Source organism: Aotus nancymaae, unplaced genomic scaffold (assembly GCF_030222135.1).
Source record: "Aotus nancymaae isolate 86718 unplaced genomic scaffold, 86718_ANA_hifiasm-v0.15.2.pri h1tg000004l, whole genome shotgun sequence".
Classification (NCBI taxonomy): domain Eukaryota; kingdom Metazoa; phylum Chordata; class Mammalia; order Primates; family Aotidae; genus Aotus; species Aotus nancymaae.
The window spans coordinates 66,418,759-66,438,622 of NW_026988415.1; the positions used below are offsets into that span (position 1 = coordinate 66,418,759).

Here is a 19,864-nt window from a genome sequence, read left to right on the forward strand (position 1 = left end):
TGTTTTGACTTTAGGACTTTGGACCCTAACCAAGTCCCAAAGGAGAGTTTCTCTATGCATAGTCCTAAGCACAAATGGGAGTTTCAGTAATAGCTGTTGGTCTAGGCCTTCCTGAAGCTTTGATTCACCTGTAAGTAAGTTTAAAGTCATAGAACTGGAAAGGACCACTAGGACTTCACATAAGGCCTCTAGATAATGCTAACATACATAACGACTGATGGAGACATCCAGCATAGGCAGTGTGATGCCAACATCAGAAAATTCTAATGAGTTGGAGAGAAAGAAGCTGGCCAACCTTCTAATCCTATTAAATGTACAAATCAATAGAATTAGACAGAGTCTTACAATATAAAGACAAATTTTATTGCCAGTAAAAGCCTTTAATAACTCATTTTATCCTGTTTCAGTAGGACCTTATTCTTTGTGATGAAAATCCAGCGATAGCATCTCTCATTAAAAATAAAATTATTTTGAAATAAATAAATATATAAAATAAATAGCATATATATTTTATAAATAATTTGTCCTTATGCACAGTATCCATGCTTACATTTTAATATCATTTTCTTACAACCTACCCCATCTCCCACTTCCAATGGCAGGAAAACTGCATGTCAGGACAGTTGAGAAATCTGCATAGCCAATGCAGGGAAGGCTTGCAGCAAGGCTGTAGCCTCAAGGATTTTCTTAAAGAGACTTTTCCAAAACTCTGTAGGTAGCATCTGTGGCAGATTCCTTGGTCTTTCATTTATGCCTATTGTCAAGGTATTTGAGTAAATTGTGGGATAAGACACCCCTGGCCCTTGGCAAGGGCTCCCATTCTTTATTATGCTACCTCAGGGGAAAGAACATGAGTAAAGAAAAAAGTATATACAAGAATCCCTCGAGCCCAGCCCCCCCATCCCTCCCCAAAATAACCCAACCTTGATATACACTTTGAACAACAAGGGAACAGCTGGGTTGAGTTCAACAGTAAGTGCTTTTCTGTTATCTAAAATGATAGGAAGGAAGGATTGAAAAGCGATGAGTATAGTGCTTGCAGAGACAACCGTGTCCCCAGAGTACATGGGTCACAGAGGGCACACAAGAGGTTCATTACCTATACTGAAAGAGGTCTCTGGACATGGAGGGCAACTTAGAAGGATCTACAGGCCTGGGTAAAAAGTGAGTGAATTTCTGGTGTCGTTTAGTCCTGTATCCCTCCCGGGGTGAGCCGTCTTTATTCAGGGCCACGTAATACTGTCTCTCCGAGTCCGAATGTTTGTACAAAGTTGAGGCATAGGTGTTGTACCAGTTTTCTTCAAACTGTTCCCGGAAAACACATTCACGTGTGAGTTTCTTCTGTGAGGGTGAGAAAATAAAGCAGAACCCATGATATGACTATTTATCCTATCCCAGCTTGCTAGTGGAGAAACCCTGAAATAGCAATAGCACATTGATGTTAGAAAATTCCAGTTCTATTTCTCTGTATTACTGAAGGTATCTTTCTTCCAAATAGGACAAAACACTCTTGTCTGTATCTCCTTCATTCTCTTTCATAAACTACACAAAAATGTTTTAGTTGAAATCTTTCCTGAAGGGAGGAGATTGGAGGAGATGGCATATCCTGGCTTTTTGAGCCTGAGAATTGCTGCTATGGCCTCCCAATGCCCCGCTGACACCCACTGAGCTTTCTCCCTACTTATAGCTAATGATGTTCAAATCCATTGAGATTACAGCAAACCATGTCAACTGACAGGCAAAGGCCTCGAATCTATATAAAGCTCCATGGGAGGTGAGCTGTGATCTCTCCTAATGAAGGGTCTCAGGCCTGTCAGTTGGAAAGCTCAGAAAAGATCTCCTTGAAAAGCTCTTCCAATCTGGCTACTTCAGGCTGGCAGTTCCTGGGTCTCTTGCCTCTGTCCCTTCTCACACTTGATCCAACCGCCATACTACTTGCTGGGGTTGCCGATACTGAGTGCTGGGGACAGGCCTATCTCTTAGGTGTCATGGAAAAATGTGTTCTGATTTCATGGGGTGCAGGCAGCCAGAAAGTATGCTATGTGACTCAAAAGCCAGAGCCAGGAGTTGAGATCCCATGGAAGGGTTAAGGTCAGCAAATCACTCACTATTCCCTGGTGCTAGGCTAGCTTCCAGGATACAGAAAATGCACTGCAGCTAGCCTAGTCCTAGTGGAGGGCTTAAGGCTGTCACCAGACCCTGGAACCCTCGTTCTTCATTTGTTTGTTTCATTCGGCCTTTAGGACTGAGCTGAAGCAGTCTGGAAATTAGGGGCTGTGTTGTGACCCTCAGAATCCTCAATTTGAAAGCCAGCTCTTCCACTGCCTATTTTTGTGCCTGCTAGTCTGCTACTCCTCTGGGTATACACTCAAATTCAGATGTATTCCTCTGGAGGGTTAATACCCCAAACTCCGACCATGTACTGCCAAACCAGTACAGATTACTGTTATCATCAGACTAGCTGGCTTTCTAATGAAAAAGGCAAAAGCAAATGTATCATAGAAAAGCCTGCTGGGTGCGGTGGCTCAGGCCTGTAATTCCAGCATTTTGGGAGGCCAAGGTGGGTGGATCACAAGATCAAGAGTTCGAGACCAGCCTGGCCAATATGGTGAAACCCTGTCTCTACTAAAAATGCAAAAGTTAGCCAGGTGTGGTGGCAGGCACCTGTAGTCCCAGCTAGTCTGGAGGCTGAGGCAGGAGAATTGCTTGAACCTGGGAGGCAGAGGTTGCAGTGAGCCGAGATCACACCATTGCACTCCAGCCTGGATGACAGAGCCAGACTCCACCTCAAAACAAAAAAATTATATGTATTTAAATAGAAACTGTTTTTCCTTCTGTTTGCAGACTTTATGATGATTAGAAAAAAAAAGAGGAGAAAAAAAATAAAGAAAAGCTTATGTTTTGGGGCCAGATGCGGTGGATCATGCCTGTAATCCCAGCACTTTGGGAGGCCGAGGCAGGCAGATCACCTAGTCTGGAGGCCAAGGCAGGTCAGGAGTTCGAGGCCAGCCTGGCTAACATGGTGAAAGCCGGTCTCTACTAAAAATACAAAACATTAGCTGGGCGTAGTGTTGCATGCCTGCAGTTCCAGCTACTCGGGAGATTGAGGCAAGTGAATCACTTGAACCTGTGGAGGTTGCAGTGAGCCGAGAATGCGCCACTGCACTCCAGCCTAGGCAACAGAGTGAGACTTCATCTCAAAACAAAAAAACAAAAAACAAACAAAAAGCTTATGTTTTGGTAGAGGCCAAAATGAGTGAAGGTATTATGTAGCAAGACCCTGGGCAGCCAAGAAGTAACTAGAAGACACTACTCCTTTACAGCTAAAAAAGTGCTTTCAAGTGCTAAATAAATATTTTTATACTTTTGCGTTACATTGTCCAAGCACTGGTTGTAATAACCTCTGACGAGACAAAAAAAAAAACTTTAAACTTACCGACCCATAGAGTTCTCCTCGCTCGTTCATTCCTAGGTACAGGCCAGAGTCTACTCCCCGGATGCTGATCAGCCCCACAGCCAGGCTGATAAACTCCAGGATTCCTAGGGCAAAAAGTGAACACAATTCCTGTTACTGACATCAGACTAAGAGAAAGCTGTTCAGGTGACATGAGATACCAGTCATTTGTCCGCAACTGGAGGCCAGCCCTGTGTGCCTTTGATAAAGTGCCTGATGGAACCATCTTTTGCAGCAATAATGGAACCTCAGAGAAGGTACTTAGTCTCTTTGGGCCTCAGTTTTTCCATATGTAAAATGGGGGAAACCGTCTCTGCTTCTACTCAACACTTTTAGGCATATTATGAGGAAGAGACCATGAGAAGGAGGCTTTGGCTACAAAAGCTCTATAATTGCAAGGTACCATTGCTGTCAAATTCAAGAAATAGGAAGTCAGTTTTCTAAATGCAAGAATGAGGCCAGGTTTCTGTATCTTTCCCAGTCACCTCAGTCTTCCTTAGAGCACACAGCATTACCTTGCTGTCCTCTAGGCTCAACTTGTTTTGCGCCCTGTCAGCCCCCATGTCCTTAAAGCCACATGAGGCTGTCAACTGCCTGTAGCTGACTCTAACAAAGGCCACGCAGGCCACTCACTGTTTGTTCCCCCTGCTTATGGCAGGAGTCAAAACTTGGCCACATGAGAGCTTTCTCCTAAAAACTGTTCTCAGTTAGTACAGCCCCAAGCTGACAAGCCTATCATTCTCTCCTCTCTTGAGAATTTTAAGTTTATCCACAGCAAAGAGTTGGCAGGTGGTATTGGACTCAATACTGATTTGAAATGTTGCAACTTTTTAAGGCCAAAGAGAAGAAATCCAGAAATGTCCTTCTAGCTGACAATGTTAGAGGTGATGATTTGAAAATGCTTTCATTTACCCAGCAGCAGTCCTAAGTGGGAAAAAGGACCCAGAACTAAAGTCTTGGAGATACTAAAGACTACAATTTTGTCCCAAGATAGTATGTCTATTATCTAGATACAGACATAATAGTCAACTAGATTCTTCTTTGATATTCCTGTCTCTAACCACATTTTTCAACGTACAGACTAAAAACTTGATTAAGTCATCCAAAGGTCTGAAATGAGCTCATATCTAGTTGTCTTTCTTATCCAAAATCGCAATTCTTTTTTTTTTTTTTTTAGACAGAATCTCGCTTTGTCACCCAGGTTGGAATGCAGTGGTGTGATCATGGCTCACTGCAGCCTCAAACTCCCCAGGCTCAGGTGGTCCTTCCACCTGAGCCTCCCTAGTAGCTGGGACTACATGCACACATCACCATACCCAGCTAATTTTTTATTTTTTAGAGACAGGATTTCACCATGTTGCTAAGGCTGGTCTCAAACTCCTGGGCTCAAGCAACCTGCGCACCTTGGCCTCCCAAAGTGTTGGGATTACAGGTGTGCACCACTGTGCTTGACCCAAAAATGCAATTCTTAAGGGCAATAATAATCTACATAATCTACATAGGGAGTAGAACTGATTTCCCAAGATCAAGAGTGTTAAGTGGCTAATTTTAAAATCAAGTTAAAAACTCTACTGGGAAGTCTCCTGAGGAACCCCAGTGACTCAAGCTGGTGGGCTGCTGTTCAGGTATGGCAGCTTTGGGGGCGTGTGCTCCCACAAACCACCCAGATCTATTGGAAGGAGGTAAGGTTCTTCTGCTGTAATGCTATAGAACACTCATGGTTTGGCCTTTGGCCTCTCACATTGAAATCCTCCAAGATTTATTCTCAGTCTGGTTGTTATCAAATCTTACTGTGCAAAGAAAGGAGTCTTGGGAAATGAGATTGAGACAAGATGGTAGGAGGGGAAGAGAAAATACCCAGTGCCAAGTAGGGGTTAATCAGACATTGATTTAATGCATCCAAATCTTGAGCTGCACTGCACTAGGTTTTGCGATCGGTTCTGCTCTTTTTGATATTTCAATAAATGACTTGTAAGAGAACATATGAGGACTGCTTATCTTAGTTCTAGAAGACATACAGCTTCTAGAGAGGGATGACATAAGCAATATCCAAAGAGATTTCAAGAGGATGGAAAAATGGGCGTGCTCCAACAAACTATGCTTAATTACAATCAATGTGAACTCCTGCACTTTGGTCCCCCAAATTTCCCAAAGTGTTTTGTGTTTGAGGTTTTGTTGGGGGAGTGTGACCCTCAAGTGCAGACAATTGAGTTAACTGTACTACTTAGTTCATGGCCTATTAACATAGTTGGTCTGTGCAAGGTCTTTATGTTTATCTATTTCTTTCTTTCTTTTTCTCTTCATACCCTGCTCCTATCTGCCTCTCCACTTCAGGCAACCATGTATACTTTCTTGAAAATGTGTACTGTTATTTTGTGTTGCTGTGCATTTTAATTACATGCAAGTCAACCCATCTCTGCAATGGGGAGATGTGGCTTAGTAAAACACAACAATGGCTAAGAGACTTGATTAATCAAGGCAAACTCAGTATGATGGGGATTAGCGGGCTTATTAAAAAGCTAATGTAAAATTGGTCATATAAAATTAAAAATTAGAAAACTAGTGGGAAAAAAAACAGAAAGAAAGCTAGTATGCTCTAAGCCTTCACTGATACATGTCTAGTAACTAGCAAAAGGGAGGAGGGATTGTCCCACTCCGCTCTGTCATGGTTAGACCACACTGAGAGTAGTGTGTTTAGTTCTACTGTGCTTAGAAAAGGAAATGGAAAAACAGAGCATGTTCAAAGGAGAGTGCCCAGTATGGAGAGGAAACTAGAAACCAGGTCATGATTCAGTTCTGGGTCCTAAACTCTGAAGGACACTAACACATGGGAACCTTTAGCTCTTTGCTTTGCTCAGGCAGGTTACTCCTGAGCTTCAAGAGTTAGTTCCCTCATTCTGTAAGTATCTCATGTCTCTGACAACCTTGAGCTCAATAAGTAGCAGAGCGCAGCTTGTGATCTCACTGCCCAAGACATAGTGTGAGAACAAATCATGAAACCCAAGAGGTGTGGCCATTTGAGTCACTACAGTTTTTCTCCAACTCTCTGTTAACCCTGATGCCAAAGGACACATCATACAGGAAGTCACTTGGGTTGTGTCCAGTAACAGGGGTCTCCAACAGCTGGAATTATCCCTGCCCAGCTGTCTTTGGCCATCATTTTCCCTCGCCAACTTTCCTATTAGCTGGATTCAAACTGTGGGAACCCAGTGGCACATGATGATGGAAGAGATATTCCTAAACCTTCTCCTGAATCCCAGCCAACACGAAGGGGGAGAGAAAATAAGCCATTTTCATATTTTCCCAGCTACAGCTGGACAGGGGTGTTAACAGCAAAGTGTTGAGGTGAAGTATTAAGTAGACAAAGTTTGTCCTCAGTACTCTTACCTCTTCAAGGCCCAGGATCTCTCTCTACTCTGTCTCATCTTGACCCACCCACATCAGGCTCTGCCCTTTTCTTGACGATTTCCAGACTCTTCTCTTCTTATACCTCTCTCCCCAGGCTCTCAGTCAAAACTGATCTGTTCTGAAGCCCCACTGCTTCAGAACCTAGTTAGATGACTGTCTAATGTGTCGTTTAATCTAGTTCCAAAACTTGCCTGAACTCCTTCAGCTATCCTTTCAGACCTTTGGGGCTGAGACAGTGCTGTTTTGGCATCTTGCCAAGCGAGAACCAGATCACTCACTCGAGGACCAAAGCAGCTGCATGAGCCTACTCCGTCCCACCTGGTGGGACGACTCTCTTTCAGTTTGGCTCCCAAGCTCTGCTCTGCCAGTCCACAGGTGCCCCTCGGAATGTCAGGATCCTTGTGAACTTCATATAAATGCTACCAGCCAGGCGGGGATTGAAATACCCCTGGCTACTGATTGCAGATGGAGAGCGGAGAGCATATGCTGTGCCAACAGGTTATTATTTGGAGTCGAGACTGCTCTTGGGCTTAGACTGACTTGTTCTGAACACATGGATTCCAGGGTAATCCTTGGGGGCCCTGCTCTCCAATTACAACAAATAGCTATTTACTTCACATGGCTTTTGGAGACTACCTCCTCCCCCCAGCAGAAATCTATAATATTTTATATCTTAAGTCTGGCCTACTTTACCCTGCTGGAATGTTGACTGCTAAAGCACTTATGGAATGTTAAAGTTTCAATTTATTGAATAACCTGGCTGATTAACTGAAATGTGGAGGGAGGAGAGAGTTAGCAAACTCGAACGCCACCTCTTTCTGTGCCAAAAGCTAAACTGAGAAAGAGTATGTATTTTAAAGTTGGCAGGGGAGGTTACAAAGAGACAGCTTTGACCAGTTATCATTTTCTTTACAGGAAGTGCAGGAAACTGCCAGGAAGTTAGGGAAGGAGGAAAGGGAAAAGGTGATGCAGAGGTGCTTTTGGGCAGTGTTTTTTCTTTTTTTAAGGCAAAACCAAAAATGAAGCAGTCGGTTAATCAGCAATGAAAATGTCCTTTCCTCCTGCCAATCTTATTTCCTGTGATTTCTCCCTAAACTTAACACCCTTAGCAGACCTGGGAGATGAAAAGAAATCAAGATGTGTCTTTAGGGAGGTAATTAAAGACCACTTATCCCAAGCGCCCATTACTGATTTATGTTGACCTTGTAGGTTACCGGGCTCAGCTTAGGCACACAATCAGAAAAATATTTGGAGCTACTGGGAGGTGTGCTTATAATTTCTTTACCTTCACTGCCCCCGCCCCACATTTCTCTATCATTTCATGACTTTCTTTGGTTATGTATCAGCAATGAGTTAACCTGGTATCTTAAGGCCATTTCAGGAAGCCTTTGAGGCCAGGGTAGGAGTCCCATTCCTTATGAAGAGGAACAAAAGGGGACTGCAAAATCACAAGCAACGAAAGGGAAAGGAGCCAGGTTAACACTCTGTCTCCTCCCACTTCACCTTATCACCCTTTTGAGGACCTGCTCCAAGTTTATACAGACACATGCACCCCTCCATTACCCCTCCCAACCTTCGTTACTCTAGCTCTGTTTGAGTGCATTTTTCCAAGATGCCATAGACCTCATTAGGGTTCCTGCCTGTTCCCAGCAAGGAAGACCAATTCTGCCCCTAAGCTGTTTGCTAGGCTTGGCCTTACCCAGCAACTGGCCCCTATGTCCCCCTTTTTGCTGTGCACTCCAGATGCAGCTCTATCAAGGCATGGAGAATAGGAGGATGGAGAGGTTTGAGGGGGTAGCAGGGGTATGTTGGCAAGAAGGAGGGTGGGAGAACGAAGGGAAGGGTGTCATGTTTGAGTGTAGGCAGAATATCTTACTGGCTTGGGGGACAAGGTGTCCTTCTTGGATTATAGGGTCCTTGGGAAGAAGCAGAGGACACTGGAAGATGGGGACGGGCAAAGATAGCTGTCACAGAACTCCCATGATGACTTAGTAGAGAATTGGAAATTGAAAATAAAAATGGCAAATTATTGAGGAGTGAACACATCTGCTTAGAAACCTAATGATCTTCTTCATAGATCAAGGCTTATATTAATTGTGTAATTAATTTTATATGTGAGACAGGCAGCTGTGTTGAACGGTCTGTATAGTGGCAGGCAAGCAGAGACAATCCTGGGTGGAGGTTGAACGTTTACTGTTTTGGGCCCAAGAGACAACTGTTTCTGGGACTGGGAGTGGGCCCAGGACGGTTTCCTCACTGAGGCAAGGAGTCCAGAGGTAGTTTCCGGCAAAAGCTGCCCCAGGACTTGTGTACTTACACGGTGGACACCGCTAGGTTTTCCTAGATTCCCAATTCGTGCCAGGCTGCCTGGATTGGCTCCTACCCTGGACAGAGCGACCCCGAGGCAGGCAGATGCCACAGCTGGCCGGTACCCACGGGCCAAAAGCGATTTGAGTGCCGGCCGACCGCCTCATATGCCCATGGCCCATGCAGGATCCGGTTCCAGGAAATCAGCTGCCACAGCCCTGCTACCCTCGAGGCTCGGCCAGCGCAGCAGCCACGGTCCCGGCCTCCAAGGCGAGAGCTCCCACCCCTCTCTCAGCTCCACCTGCTTTCATCCAAGGCTTAGAGTCCAACTCCCAAAACAAGCCCCTTGCTCCCCGGGGAATGATGGTGGAGCAGCGAAAGGAAAGGCCTCACCGCAAGGTGCCCCCGCCCCCTCCAGAGTGTCCCAGGGTGCAGGGCCCCCTGATGTCGAGCGGCCCACGCCCGCGCCGTCGTGTCTTGCCTCGACTGGCCGGGACGACACCAAGTCGGTGGGCGGTCCGCGGGCCCTACGCCGGAGCCCGGAGCTGTCGGCTCCCTAGCGCGCCGTCCGCCCGCCTCCCGTCCCCCCGACCGCGTCCTCACCAAAGCGGCTGTGGTCGAGGCGGGTGCCGTGCACAGTGCCGTTGGGGAAGATCTCCAGGTGGAAGCCGGTGCGGCAGTAGAGCTGGCGGCGCCGCAGGATCCCCTTCAGGTGGGCGAAGTCTGTGGGTGAGCCACGCTGCAGCTTCCCCTCGATCTGGCCCAGGCGCTCATTCAGGAAACCTGGGGAGTCAGCTAAGGGCACGTTCCCCAGAGACGAGGAGAAGCCGTGTAGATCCCAGTCCAAGGAGGCCAAGACGCCCCCTACCTCTGCCATGGCTGGGCCGATTGCGGCGCGGGTTGTGCTGGGCGCTCGCGGTCCGAGCCGGGGCCACGGGGCGCGAACTGCCTCTCCCCGCGGCGGGCGCGGGCGGTTCGGCGGCGCTCCCTCGCTAGCTCGCTCCCTCCGCGCTCTGCTGAGCTGCAGTCGACGTCTGTTCGCGTCCAAGGAACTTCTCAGCGGCGGGGAGCGTGAGGCAGCGCGCTCCTGACCTTGCTCTCAGTCAAAGTGCCTTTTCCCCTCCGCATCCATCTCCTCCGGCCTCTCATAGCTGGCTTCGTCGAGCTATCAGATGCAAACGGCACTTTATATACATACCCACTCCCCTTACATTGACATATTGGATATTTAAATACAAGCCACACCTCATTGGCATCCCCTCGGAGATTGGTGTGTGGTTTTTTTTTTCCTTCTTGCATCCATTTGGCTCTTTTTGGGAGAGGGGGGTGGAGGGAGAGAGCGAGCGAGCTTCACTCCCTCTTTTATTATGAAAAAATGGCAGGAAAAAGCTACACATTGCAGTGAGGCATAACTGCTTTTGGCAGGTTCTTCTGAAACTGCTGATGAAATAACAGAGCCCAGTGCGTGGAGGCCGCTGGCGCGCACGGCCACTCAAGGCCTGTTCCGTGGGGGGCTGTCTGTCTGCTGCCCGGGGGCTGTCCCCACCTCCCAGGCGTCCTCGGGTTGCTATGCCAGCCTTTGGAAAGTGCCGTGAGACCGGAGTTGGGGGGTTCACATGCTCCTGATCTCCTTTTGTTCCCCAGTTGGTCGGAGGCTGCGGAAGGGGTATCTGACCCGGGACAGGGAATCTCTGGTTTCTTTGTTCCACGGCCCCCAAGTCCTAATTCCCACCTGTATAGGTTAGCGGGATACTGAGGAAATGAAAAACCCGGAAGCCAATGCAGTTGCAAAATTTGGGGTAGGGGGTGGTGGTCCTTGTAGACACCAAGACGAGGGTCTGAGAGGAGCGGGAAACCCCTCGGAGGAAAGACGACTTTTTTTGTTTTGTTTTGTTTTTAAAGAAAGAGACGTTACAGCTTAGGCTTAGGAAAAGGAGGAGGGAGTAAGAAATAGAAAGCGATCTTTTTGAAAAATGATCTCCGCTGGCTTTCTGGGCGCGCTTTTACAAGGCTCTCGAGAGCAAGCTCAATGAGAGGCCATTGGAAGCCCGGTGGGGGCTTCCCCCCTACCTCGTTTCTTGTTGGAAACAGGTGTTTCCTCGTTCTGTCCAGTGCCTTGCTCCGAGATATATTCTATCAGGAAGAGCGGCAGTTGGGACAGGAACCCGTGGCAACCAGGTCAGCGAGCAGCGTCCAGAAGTCCTGGGGAGCAGGTGCCAGACCTGCCCTGCACCCCTGCACCTCTGCCCGGAACCTGAATCCTGGGGCCCTGGCACTTGGCGTCCCGCTCACCTATTAAACGGAGTTGTTATTGGTTTGCACCCACAGCTGGCGATGGCCGCCTTTCCAGGCTCCCTCAGGAGAAGCTGAACCCAGTGGGCCCCACGCCACCCCGTCTCTTTGCAGCGCCTCCTGCTGGAGACCCCTAGTCTCGTGGTGACTTTGAACTCAGGGTCACCATGAGATGAGAAAACCCGATTTCGCTCAATTAGTGCAATTCAGGGCCCTGCTCCTGGGCTCCGACGTGCACCCTGAGCTCTTTCCCTGGAACCGTAGCAATTATCGGTTGGGAATATTTTGGCTTGGTACTAGTGTGCCTCCGCAGCTCAGACAGAACCTCTGAAGCCAAGCACAAAATATGGTACATAATAGGCACACTCAGAAATAATCTGAGGTGCGCCCAGTAGCAGGGAACATAAATGCAAGTCATCTTCTAATATTAGGGGACATAGAGGTACAACAAATGTCGTTCATATTGAAGTATTTATGGATGAAATCAGACGCTGTCTGGGATTTGCTATTACGTTATTCAAAGTAAGAAGGCAGAATGAGTGGAGGTATAGATGCGATTATTGTCCTTGTGTCGCTGTTAAGCTGGGTGAGGGGTATATTGGTGTTTATACTTTATATATATATGAAATTATATATAAAAATTTCCATAATTAAAAGCTTTATAAAATGAGACTGACATAAAACAACTATTAGGTTGGTGAAATACAAAGGAATCAATCTTTCTTTCTTCCTTCTTCCCTTCAAAGAGTTTGTGAATTGAATGGGAAGGTGGGGAAGGAAGGGCAGAGGTTGAGACAAGTATATAAATGACTGCAGTACAAGACAGTATCAGGTGCACAGTGCTGTGTGGATTCAGAAAGACTGATCTGGAGGTTTAGGGCCTGGTTCTGGACTAAGGTGTCCTTTGTAATGGATGGGCCTAGAAGGGAAGATGGGAAGGATTTTGCAAATTCAGATGGAGCAGTTGTGGGAAAGGGAAAGTAGAAACAAAGGAAGTGAAACAGTTTTAATTTAATCTCAAATGTGTTAAGTTTCTTTCATGTGGTGGACACAATGCTGGGCACTTTCCAACAGTGCTCGATACCTCAAGTAAGTATTTAGTGCCACATGAAATAGTGTAGATGATATTGCTTTCAGAAGAATGTTATATAAAGGATTCAGATATCTCCATGATGATATAGATTACACACTGATTATGGCAAAGATCATTTCCTCAACAGTCACTTCAGGGTATTCCTGCATTCTCTGTCCCCCAACATTCTCAAAGTCACCAACCATAGTTGGCAGATCTGGTGTCCTACTTGATAGAAAGTCAGAGATACAGGCATTCCATTGCCCTTCTGGGGCTCCTTTGAGATTAAGCTATCTGATGGTTCTGTTTTAAATAATGTTTCTATGTCAAGCATCTCCAGTTGACAGAGCACTTTGAAGAAAGTTATTTTATTTTTACAACCTCATGGAATAGAAGGTGTCATTATCCCCATATTAGAAATGAGGAAATAGAGGGAGAGGTTAAGTGACAAGTACAGAATCCTATAGCGAGTAAGTAGCAGAGTCATAAGTTGATCTCAGCTCCACTGGTGGCAAATTACTCTCAACTCATGGGATTTGGGATTATGCAAAGACTGGTGTGTTGAGGACAGTGAAATGTTAGAATACTGTAGTTCAGTTTACAGAAAATCCTCAGCAGGATGCAACCTCAGGCCAGAGTAGTACCGAATAGATGGGATGAGAGGAAAATGTACACTAAAGAAGACAGCATTCGCCGGGCGCGGTGGCTCACGCCTGTAATCCCAGCACTTTGGGAGGCTGAGGCGGGTGGATCACAAGGTCAAGAGATCGAGACCATCCTGGTGAACATGGTGAAACCCCGTCTCTACTAAAAATACAAAAAATTATCTGGGCATGGTGGCGCGTGCCTGTAATCCTAGCTACTCAGGAGGCTGAGGCAGGAGAATTGCCTGAACCCAGGAGGCGGAGGTTGCGGTGAGCCGAGATCGTGCCATTGCACTCCAGCCTGGGTAACAAGAGCGAAACTCCGTCTCCAAAAAAAAAAAAGAAGACAGCATTCTTCCCTGGATTCAGGGCATCATTTATAAAGTGAGGAGAAGTGCACCCCTTCCCAGTAATATTGTGAGGTATTGGGCACTGATGGAAAGTGGCAGCATTGTGTCCACCACATGGAAGACACAACGCACTTGAAATTACTTCTTTGTTTCCCAGTACATCACAGGGTTGATGTGAAAAGGACATGGCAAAACAAAACTGAAGGAAAAAAAAAAAAGAGTTCTGATTCAGGCTATAAGCAACCAGAGGCTGGGGTATAATCTGGCAGGCTCTGTACCCTGAGAAAGGAGAAGGTGATGCTAATAATGCTGGTGCTCACTAACCACCCCCAACCCCATGCCCACATATACTCCTGAGAGGTGGGAAAGGATGTCTAGAACTGTTACTCTGCTCAGTTCTTCATTTTCTGGACAATTTACAAACTTTTTTTCCTTCCTAAATGCTTTTCCCTGGGAAGGGGCAGGGGGAGCTGTATAGCTAGGCAATTCCTGAAGGTGGCACAGCCAATGACATTAGTTGCTCTTACTGAGTACTTACGTAGGTATGTTAACCACTGCCTTTGGCATGTTATGTGCATTATGTTCTGTAAACCTCATCACAACTCTAAGAAATGCTAGTTAGTTTTCAATTTTATTTTTATTTATTTACTTTTTTAGAGACAGGATCTCACTCTGACAATCAGGCTAGAGTGCTGTTGTACAATCATGGCACCTGTATGTATAGCCTTGAACTCCTGGTCTCCAGTGATCCTCTCACCTCACCCTCCTGAGTAGCTAGGACTACAAGCATGTACCACCACTCCCGGCTAATTAAGAATTTTTTTTTTTTTTTTTTTTTGTAGCGATGAGGTCTCACTGTGTTGCCCAGGCTGGTCTCAAACTCCTGGCCTCAAACAATCCTCCTGCCTTGGCCTCCCAAAGTGCTGGGATTACAGATGTGAACTATGACACCTGGCCTGTGAAATACTTGTTAGTTTTATTCCCATTTTACAGACGAGGAAACTAAGACCCAAAGAAAATCAGTAACTAGTAGCAGAGTTAAGCCTTAAACCCAGCTAGTTTTTAACCCTTGGTCTTAAATTAGTGCTTAGCTAAAACACTAGATTGCCTCAATCAATTTACTTCAAAAAGAACTTATATCGCTCCATTGTCCTTTGTTCCTGCCTCATCTATCCTTCTGTTTTCTTTGCTTTATGTGGACAGCAATATAGTGTAGTGGTTGAACACTCCGTCTCTGGTGTCAGACTGCCTGGGTTCTAGGTGTTGGAGCTTTAAGCCATTCTAGGTGTTGGAGCCTGTTTTGTCTTCGGTATGATACAGGTGATAATGGTAGTCATCAATTCATAAGGTTGCTGTGAGGTTTGAATAAAACACACAGAATGTACTTAAAGCTGTGCCTGGCACATATTAAGTTGTTATTGTTCTTAATATTATTTACATCCTGCCTGGCCCCAGCCATATTTCCTCCCAAGGTTTCCTCTAACTATGCTCATTTTTTCCTAAGGAGGAGATGAAGTAGATAAGAACACTGGCTACTGGCCTGCTGAGTCACCCCAAAGCAATCAATTCCAATCCTATTAATCTTTCTGTGTGATATTGGGCCAGTCTTGTTCTCTCTGGGCTCTAGAAGGCATGACTCAGAAACAGAGTGACCACATTGTCAGCTGTGGGTGGGCAAGCAGGTAGTGAGGGCGTAAAGGCCCGGGAAAAACAGGAAATTACTCCTTTGTATAATTCCATTTATTGAGCTTCTTAAGGGCCATGCCACGTACTTTTCTAAGAGCTTTAAATTTAAATCACATCATACCACCACGAGAAAGATGCTATTATTATCCCAACTTTTAACAGACTGTGAAACTGAAAGCTAAAGAGGTTAAATAACTTGCTCAAGGTCATACAACTAGTATGTGATGGGGCTGAAATTCAGGCCTGGTGTCTGACTCCAATACCATGCTGTTGATCACTACACTTTTCTTAGGAGTTGGGGCCTTATTCAAAAGAAAAAGTAGTATAACATGACCCAATCATCTTCTGGAAAAAAAAAATTCATGTTAAAAGAGGAGTCTTTTCAGGGTCTACTTGAGGGTGGAGGGTGGGAGGAGGGTGAGGACTGAAAAACTACCTATGGGGTACTATGCTTATTACCTGGGTTATGAAATAATCTGTACCCCAAACCCCCATGACACGCAATTTGCCTATGTAACAAATCTGCTCGTGTACCCTCTGAAACTAAAATAAAAATTGAAAAGAAAAAATAAAAAGGTTAAAAAAAAGGGGGGGGCAGTCTTTTACTTTTCTAATTTTTTCAACCTAGGTGATCTATATCTAGAGTTTGAGAAGTCTGCAAAAAGTCAGACAACTTTCCCACCCCCAGTTCTAGGGCCTAGAGAGGAAAGGAAATCTCTTTGGCTGGGACAAGCCTCCCATCTTACCTGTCTGGTCAGTCTCCTGCAGTTACCCTGAGACACAAATCTCTTTTGTCTCTGATGTCATTCTCCTGTGAGCCTACCTGTAATGGGGGTGGGTAATGTGCCATGTATTCTGGCTGTAACTTGACATTAGTTGGCAGGTGATGATATCTTTGTGAAATGATCTGTTAGTTCTTTGAGAGGAATGGAACACTATGGAATGTGACTCTAACCCTGGCAACTGGGATCACTGCTCAACCTGATGTAGGTGATATGAATGTGGGTCTCAATGGTATATATCTGGGGCTGGGTGTTGGGGGAGGAGAAGTGTGGGTAGAGACAGACTATGATAATGTTGGTTTTCTCAACACAAATGTGTACTTATGTTTGTATTTGTGACAGTGTGCAGAAGAATTTCCACATGTCTGTGTAACAGTGAGAGTCATGGGTGGGTTTAAAGTGTGAATAAGTATATGTAAGTATGCAAATCTATAGGCAGCCTCTGCTAATTTGCCTGAAGAATATACATGACAGTGAAGCTAGGTTCTTTTGAATTTAAAGTCACTTCCTGTTCTTACCTGAGGTGGTTATTTTATTCCCTTAGCCTGAAGAAGACAGAGAAGCCAGGCAGGGACACTTCCAAAAAAACTGAGGCTCCAGATTCCTTGGAGCCTTGCTGAGGTGGTCTTACACAAACGAAGGGAAAAAGGAAGATCTTGAAATCAGCTCTTTGCTTTCTGGATATGGCCTCTGATCAGCAGGACCTCGTCCCCTTTTTGCCACTCTCACCCTGAAATTATTGACCTTATCCTGTTTCTGGGAGGGGTATGAATCTCATCAGTTACATGCATTTCCTGCATCTTTATTCACTATATTTGAAGCTGTAGAGAGGGAAGGGTCTGGCCTGCTCTCAGTGATTCTGGTGCTACACGTTTCCCTGAGGATAGGTTGTATAGCCCTTGGCAAGAAAAAAAGGTACAAGATGTGGCACAGAGTTAGCAAGGAAGTATCGTTAGTAGTCAGTAGTCACCTGAGCAAGTTGCTGGGAAGAAATGTACATTCTGACGGATGTGGATTGTGGTCCTAGCTCTCGCTGAACTCAATGTACATGGCTTTGGCCAAATTATTTCTCACTTGTGGGCCTCAGTTTTCCTAATTGTGAAAAAAGGGGTTGGACTACATCGGTCTGTCTCAAACTTTTATTTATTTATTTTTCATTAAAATAACCCTAATGACAGAGGAAAGTGAAAATGAAATCCCGGCATGGGTAAGGGAGAGGGGTGGATGGGGTAGCCCAAAGTAGCCTACTGCAAGTTCCAACTGTCTTTGAGATCTTGTGTTTTACTCTAAAATGAGACCAGTGTTTGTGTTCTCCTCCATGATATAGCTGTATTTGTTTTAATATAGACATTTTAAAAATTTCTTATACTCAAGTAAAATTGACACTCCAGAAAAGCATGCCATGTTTATCCTGTGGCTTTGTGGACCCCTTTGGCACACTGCCATGGACCCCAAGGGGTATTCATGCACCCGTTTAAAAGTTTGGGAGTAGATGATTGAGATTCCTTTCCGCTCTAACACTGTCTGGTTCAATGACCTGGGAATACCTGTGGTGTCTTTGGCAACTGCTCCCGAGGATGATGAAGGTTTTTTTTTTTTTTGTTTGTTTGTTTTATCGCTGTATTTGAACACTCCATTTTCTAACCATTTATATTAAAAGAATGGAAACCTCTGATTTTGTTTCTATAACAAGTATCTTCGGTATGTCTTTGCTGAGCCCTAACTTCAGGCTCAGACTTTTGCTAAGTGTCCGTGAAAGAGATCAAGAAGGATGCCTCTGGGATTAATTGTGGAGTCTAAACTAGTTTAAATTCAACATTAGGAGTTAAGAGTTGACTGAATTAAGTGCTAAATTTTGTGGGATAGATTTTAACAGCAGCAGGTGGTTGAGAAGTAGGAGAATGGTGTGCTTCCTGGAGAAGGTAATACTAGATTGGAGTTTTGAAGAATGAGTATGGTTCAGATAAATGGAGTGAAGGGGGAGTGGCATTCCACCTGGTATGAGCACATGAGTAAGGTCTGGAGGTTGTAAGGATTGTGACATGCTTAAAGCCTTGCTCAATGGCAAAAGGCATGGGGAGCTGAAATGGTGTCTTTTTCCCCTTGGGCATGAACTATTAGCTGCTTATCAGTCCACCGTCATTTTAAAAGAAATTGTATTATTATTTTTTCTTTACTATCTTTTTAAAAATGTCATTTAAATAGAAATGGGGTCTCACTATATTGCCCAGGCTGGCCTCAAACTCCTGGGCTGAAGCAATCCTCCCACCTTGGCCTCCCAAAGTGGTGAGATTACAGGTATGAATGAGCTACCATGCTTGACCTTTTTTTTTTAGAAATAGGAGGTTGTGACAGTGCTGAATCCCTCATTTCCTGAAACAAAACAAAATAACCCTTAAAAAGGGATTTGGGGGCTGGGTGTGGTGGCCAACACTTGTAAACCCAGCATTTCGGGAGGCTGAGGCAGGAGGCTCATTTGGGCTCAGGAGTATGAGACCAGTCTGACCATAACAAGACTTAGTCTTTACAATTTTTTTTTTTTTAATTAGCTGGGTGTGATGGTGCATGACTGTAGTCTCAGATGCTTGAGAGGCTGAGGTGGGAGGATTGCTTGAGCCCATAAGGTCAAGGCTGCAGTAAGCCACGATCACATCACTGCACTCCAGTCTGGGTAACAGAGCGAGACTCTGTCTCTAAAAATAAATAAATAAAATGGGGTTGGGGGAAATAGTAGAGAAAAAAAATATCTAAATGGCCTCATACACCATCATCCAATCTAATCTGTGATTACATGCAGATTTATTTTGTAAGCCGTTAAATTTTTATGTTTTGGGTGCAGGTTATTCCCCCAGTCTAATTTATTGGTAAAAGTGCATTTCAAAAAAATCTAATTTTGGCTGGGCACGGTGGCTCACACCTATAATGCCAGCACTTTGGGAGGCCAAAGCGGGCAGATCACTTGAGGTCAAGAGTTCAAGATCAGCCTGGCCAACATGGTGAAACCCCTCTCTACTGAAAATACAAAAATTAGCTGGGCATGGTGGCACGCACCTGTAGTCCCAGCTACTTGGGAGGCTGAAGCAGGAGAATTGCTTGAACCTGGGAGGCGGAGGTTGCAGTGAGTCAAGATTGCGCCACTGCACTCCAGGCTGGGCAACCGAGCAAGACTGTCTCCAAACAAAAAAACAAAAAACAAAAAACTCTAATGTTGTCTCAGTTAAAATTGAAAAAAAAAAAAAGGAATTTTCTCCATATTAGTTAAATATGGGAACAGGGTTGGCTAAGGGTGCCATTGTGTCTCTTGGCAGCTGGGGATGGTTGTGCCAGAACCTCCTTAGAGCATAATCTATGGAGAAAGGCACACCCAAGGGGAACAGAGTAGGTAGCAAGAGGATGCATAAGCAACAGGCCCAGGGAAGAGTGGTTTTTAGGCCCAACAGTCAGGACCAAGGAGGCCTGGCAGCAAGCAAGAGATAGGTGCCCCTACAGGGAGACAGAGCCAGCATCCAGGGAGTTTGGCAGCAGGCTGGATACAAGCGTCTAGGTAGGGATTTGTCATCAAGAAGGACCGGCTGTAAGTAGCAGGGGTACATTACCAATTTGTTAAAAATCCAGATAAAGTAAAAATATTAATATGACTAACAAAAATAAGGAAGAGACAGGAGAGAAAGTAGGCAGAAGTGGATGAATGCTTATTGTTCATCTTTCCTACCAGGGAGCCAACTGATAACATTTCAAATTTAAATATGTGAATTTAATTGAAGGAATCCAATTGCTGGAAAGGACCCAGGTTGGGTAGGGATTGAAAGGATTGGCCAGGAAGCCCCCTTCTCCCCACACACCCTTTCCGATGCTGGAATAATTCGGGT

At 45.3% G+C, this 19,864-nt stretch overlaps 1 protein-coding gene across 1 annotated transcript; it reads right to left on the reverse strand.

The window, feature by feature from the left end:
• Nucleotides 1–341: 341 nt before the first annotated feature.
• FGF16 (fibroblast growth factor 16) lies at nucleotides 342–10,449 on the reverse strand. Its single transcript, XM_012455730.2, has 3 exons — nucleotides 9,773–10,449; nucleotides 3,437–3,540; nucleotides 342–1,341 (listed from the first exon to the last, which is right to left on the reverse strand). The coding sequence occupies exons 1-3, from the start codon at nucleotides 10,044–10,046 to the stop codon at nucleotides 1,096–1,098; spliced, it is 624 nt and encodes a 207-aa protein (XP_012311153.1). The 5' UTR covers nucleotides 10,047–10,449; the 3' UTR covers nucleotides 342–1,095.
• Nucleotides 10,450–19,864: the final 9,415 nt, after the last annotated feature.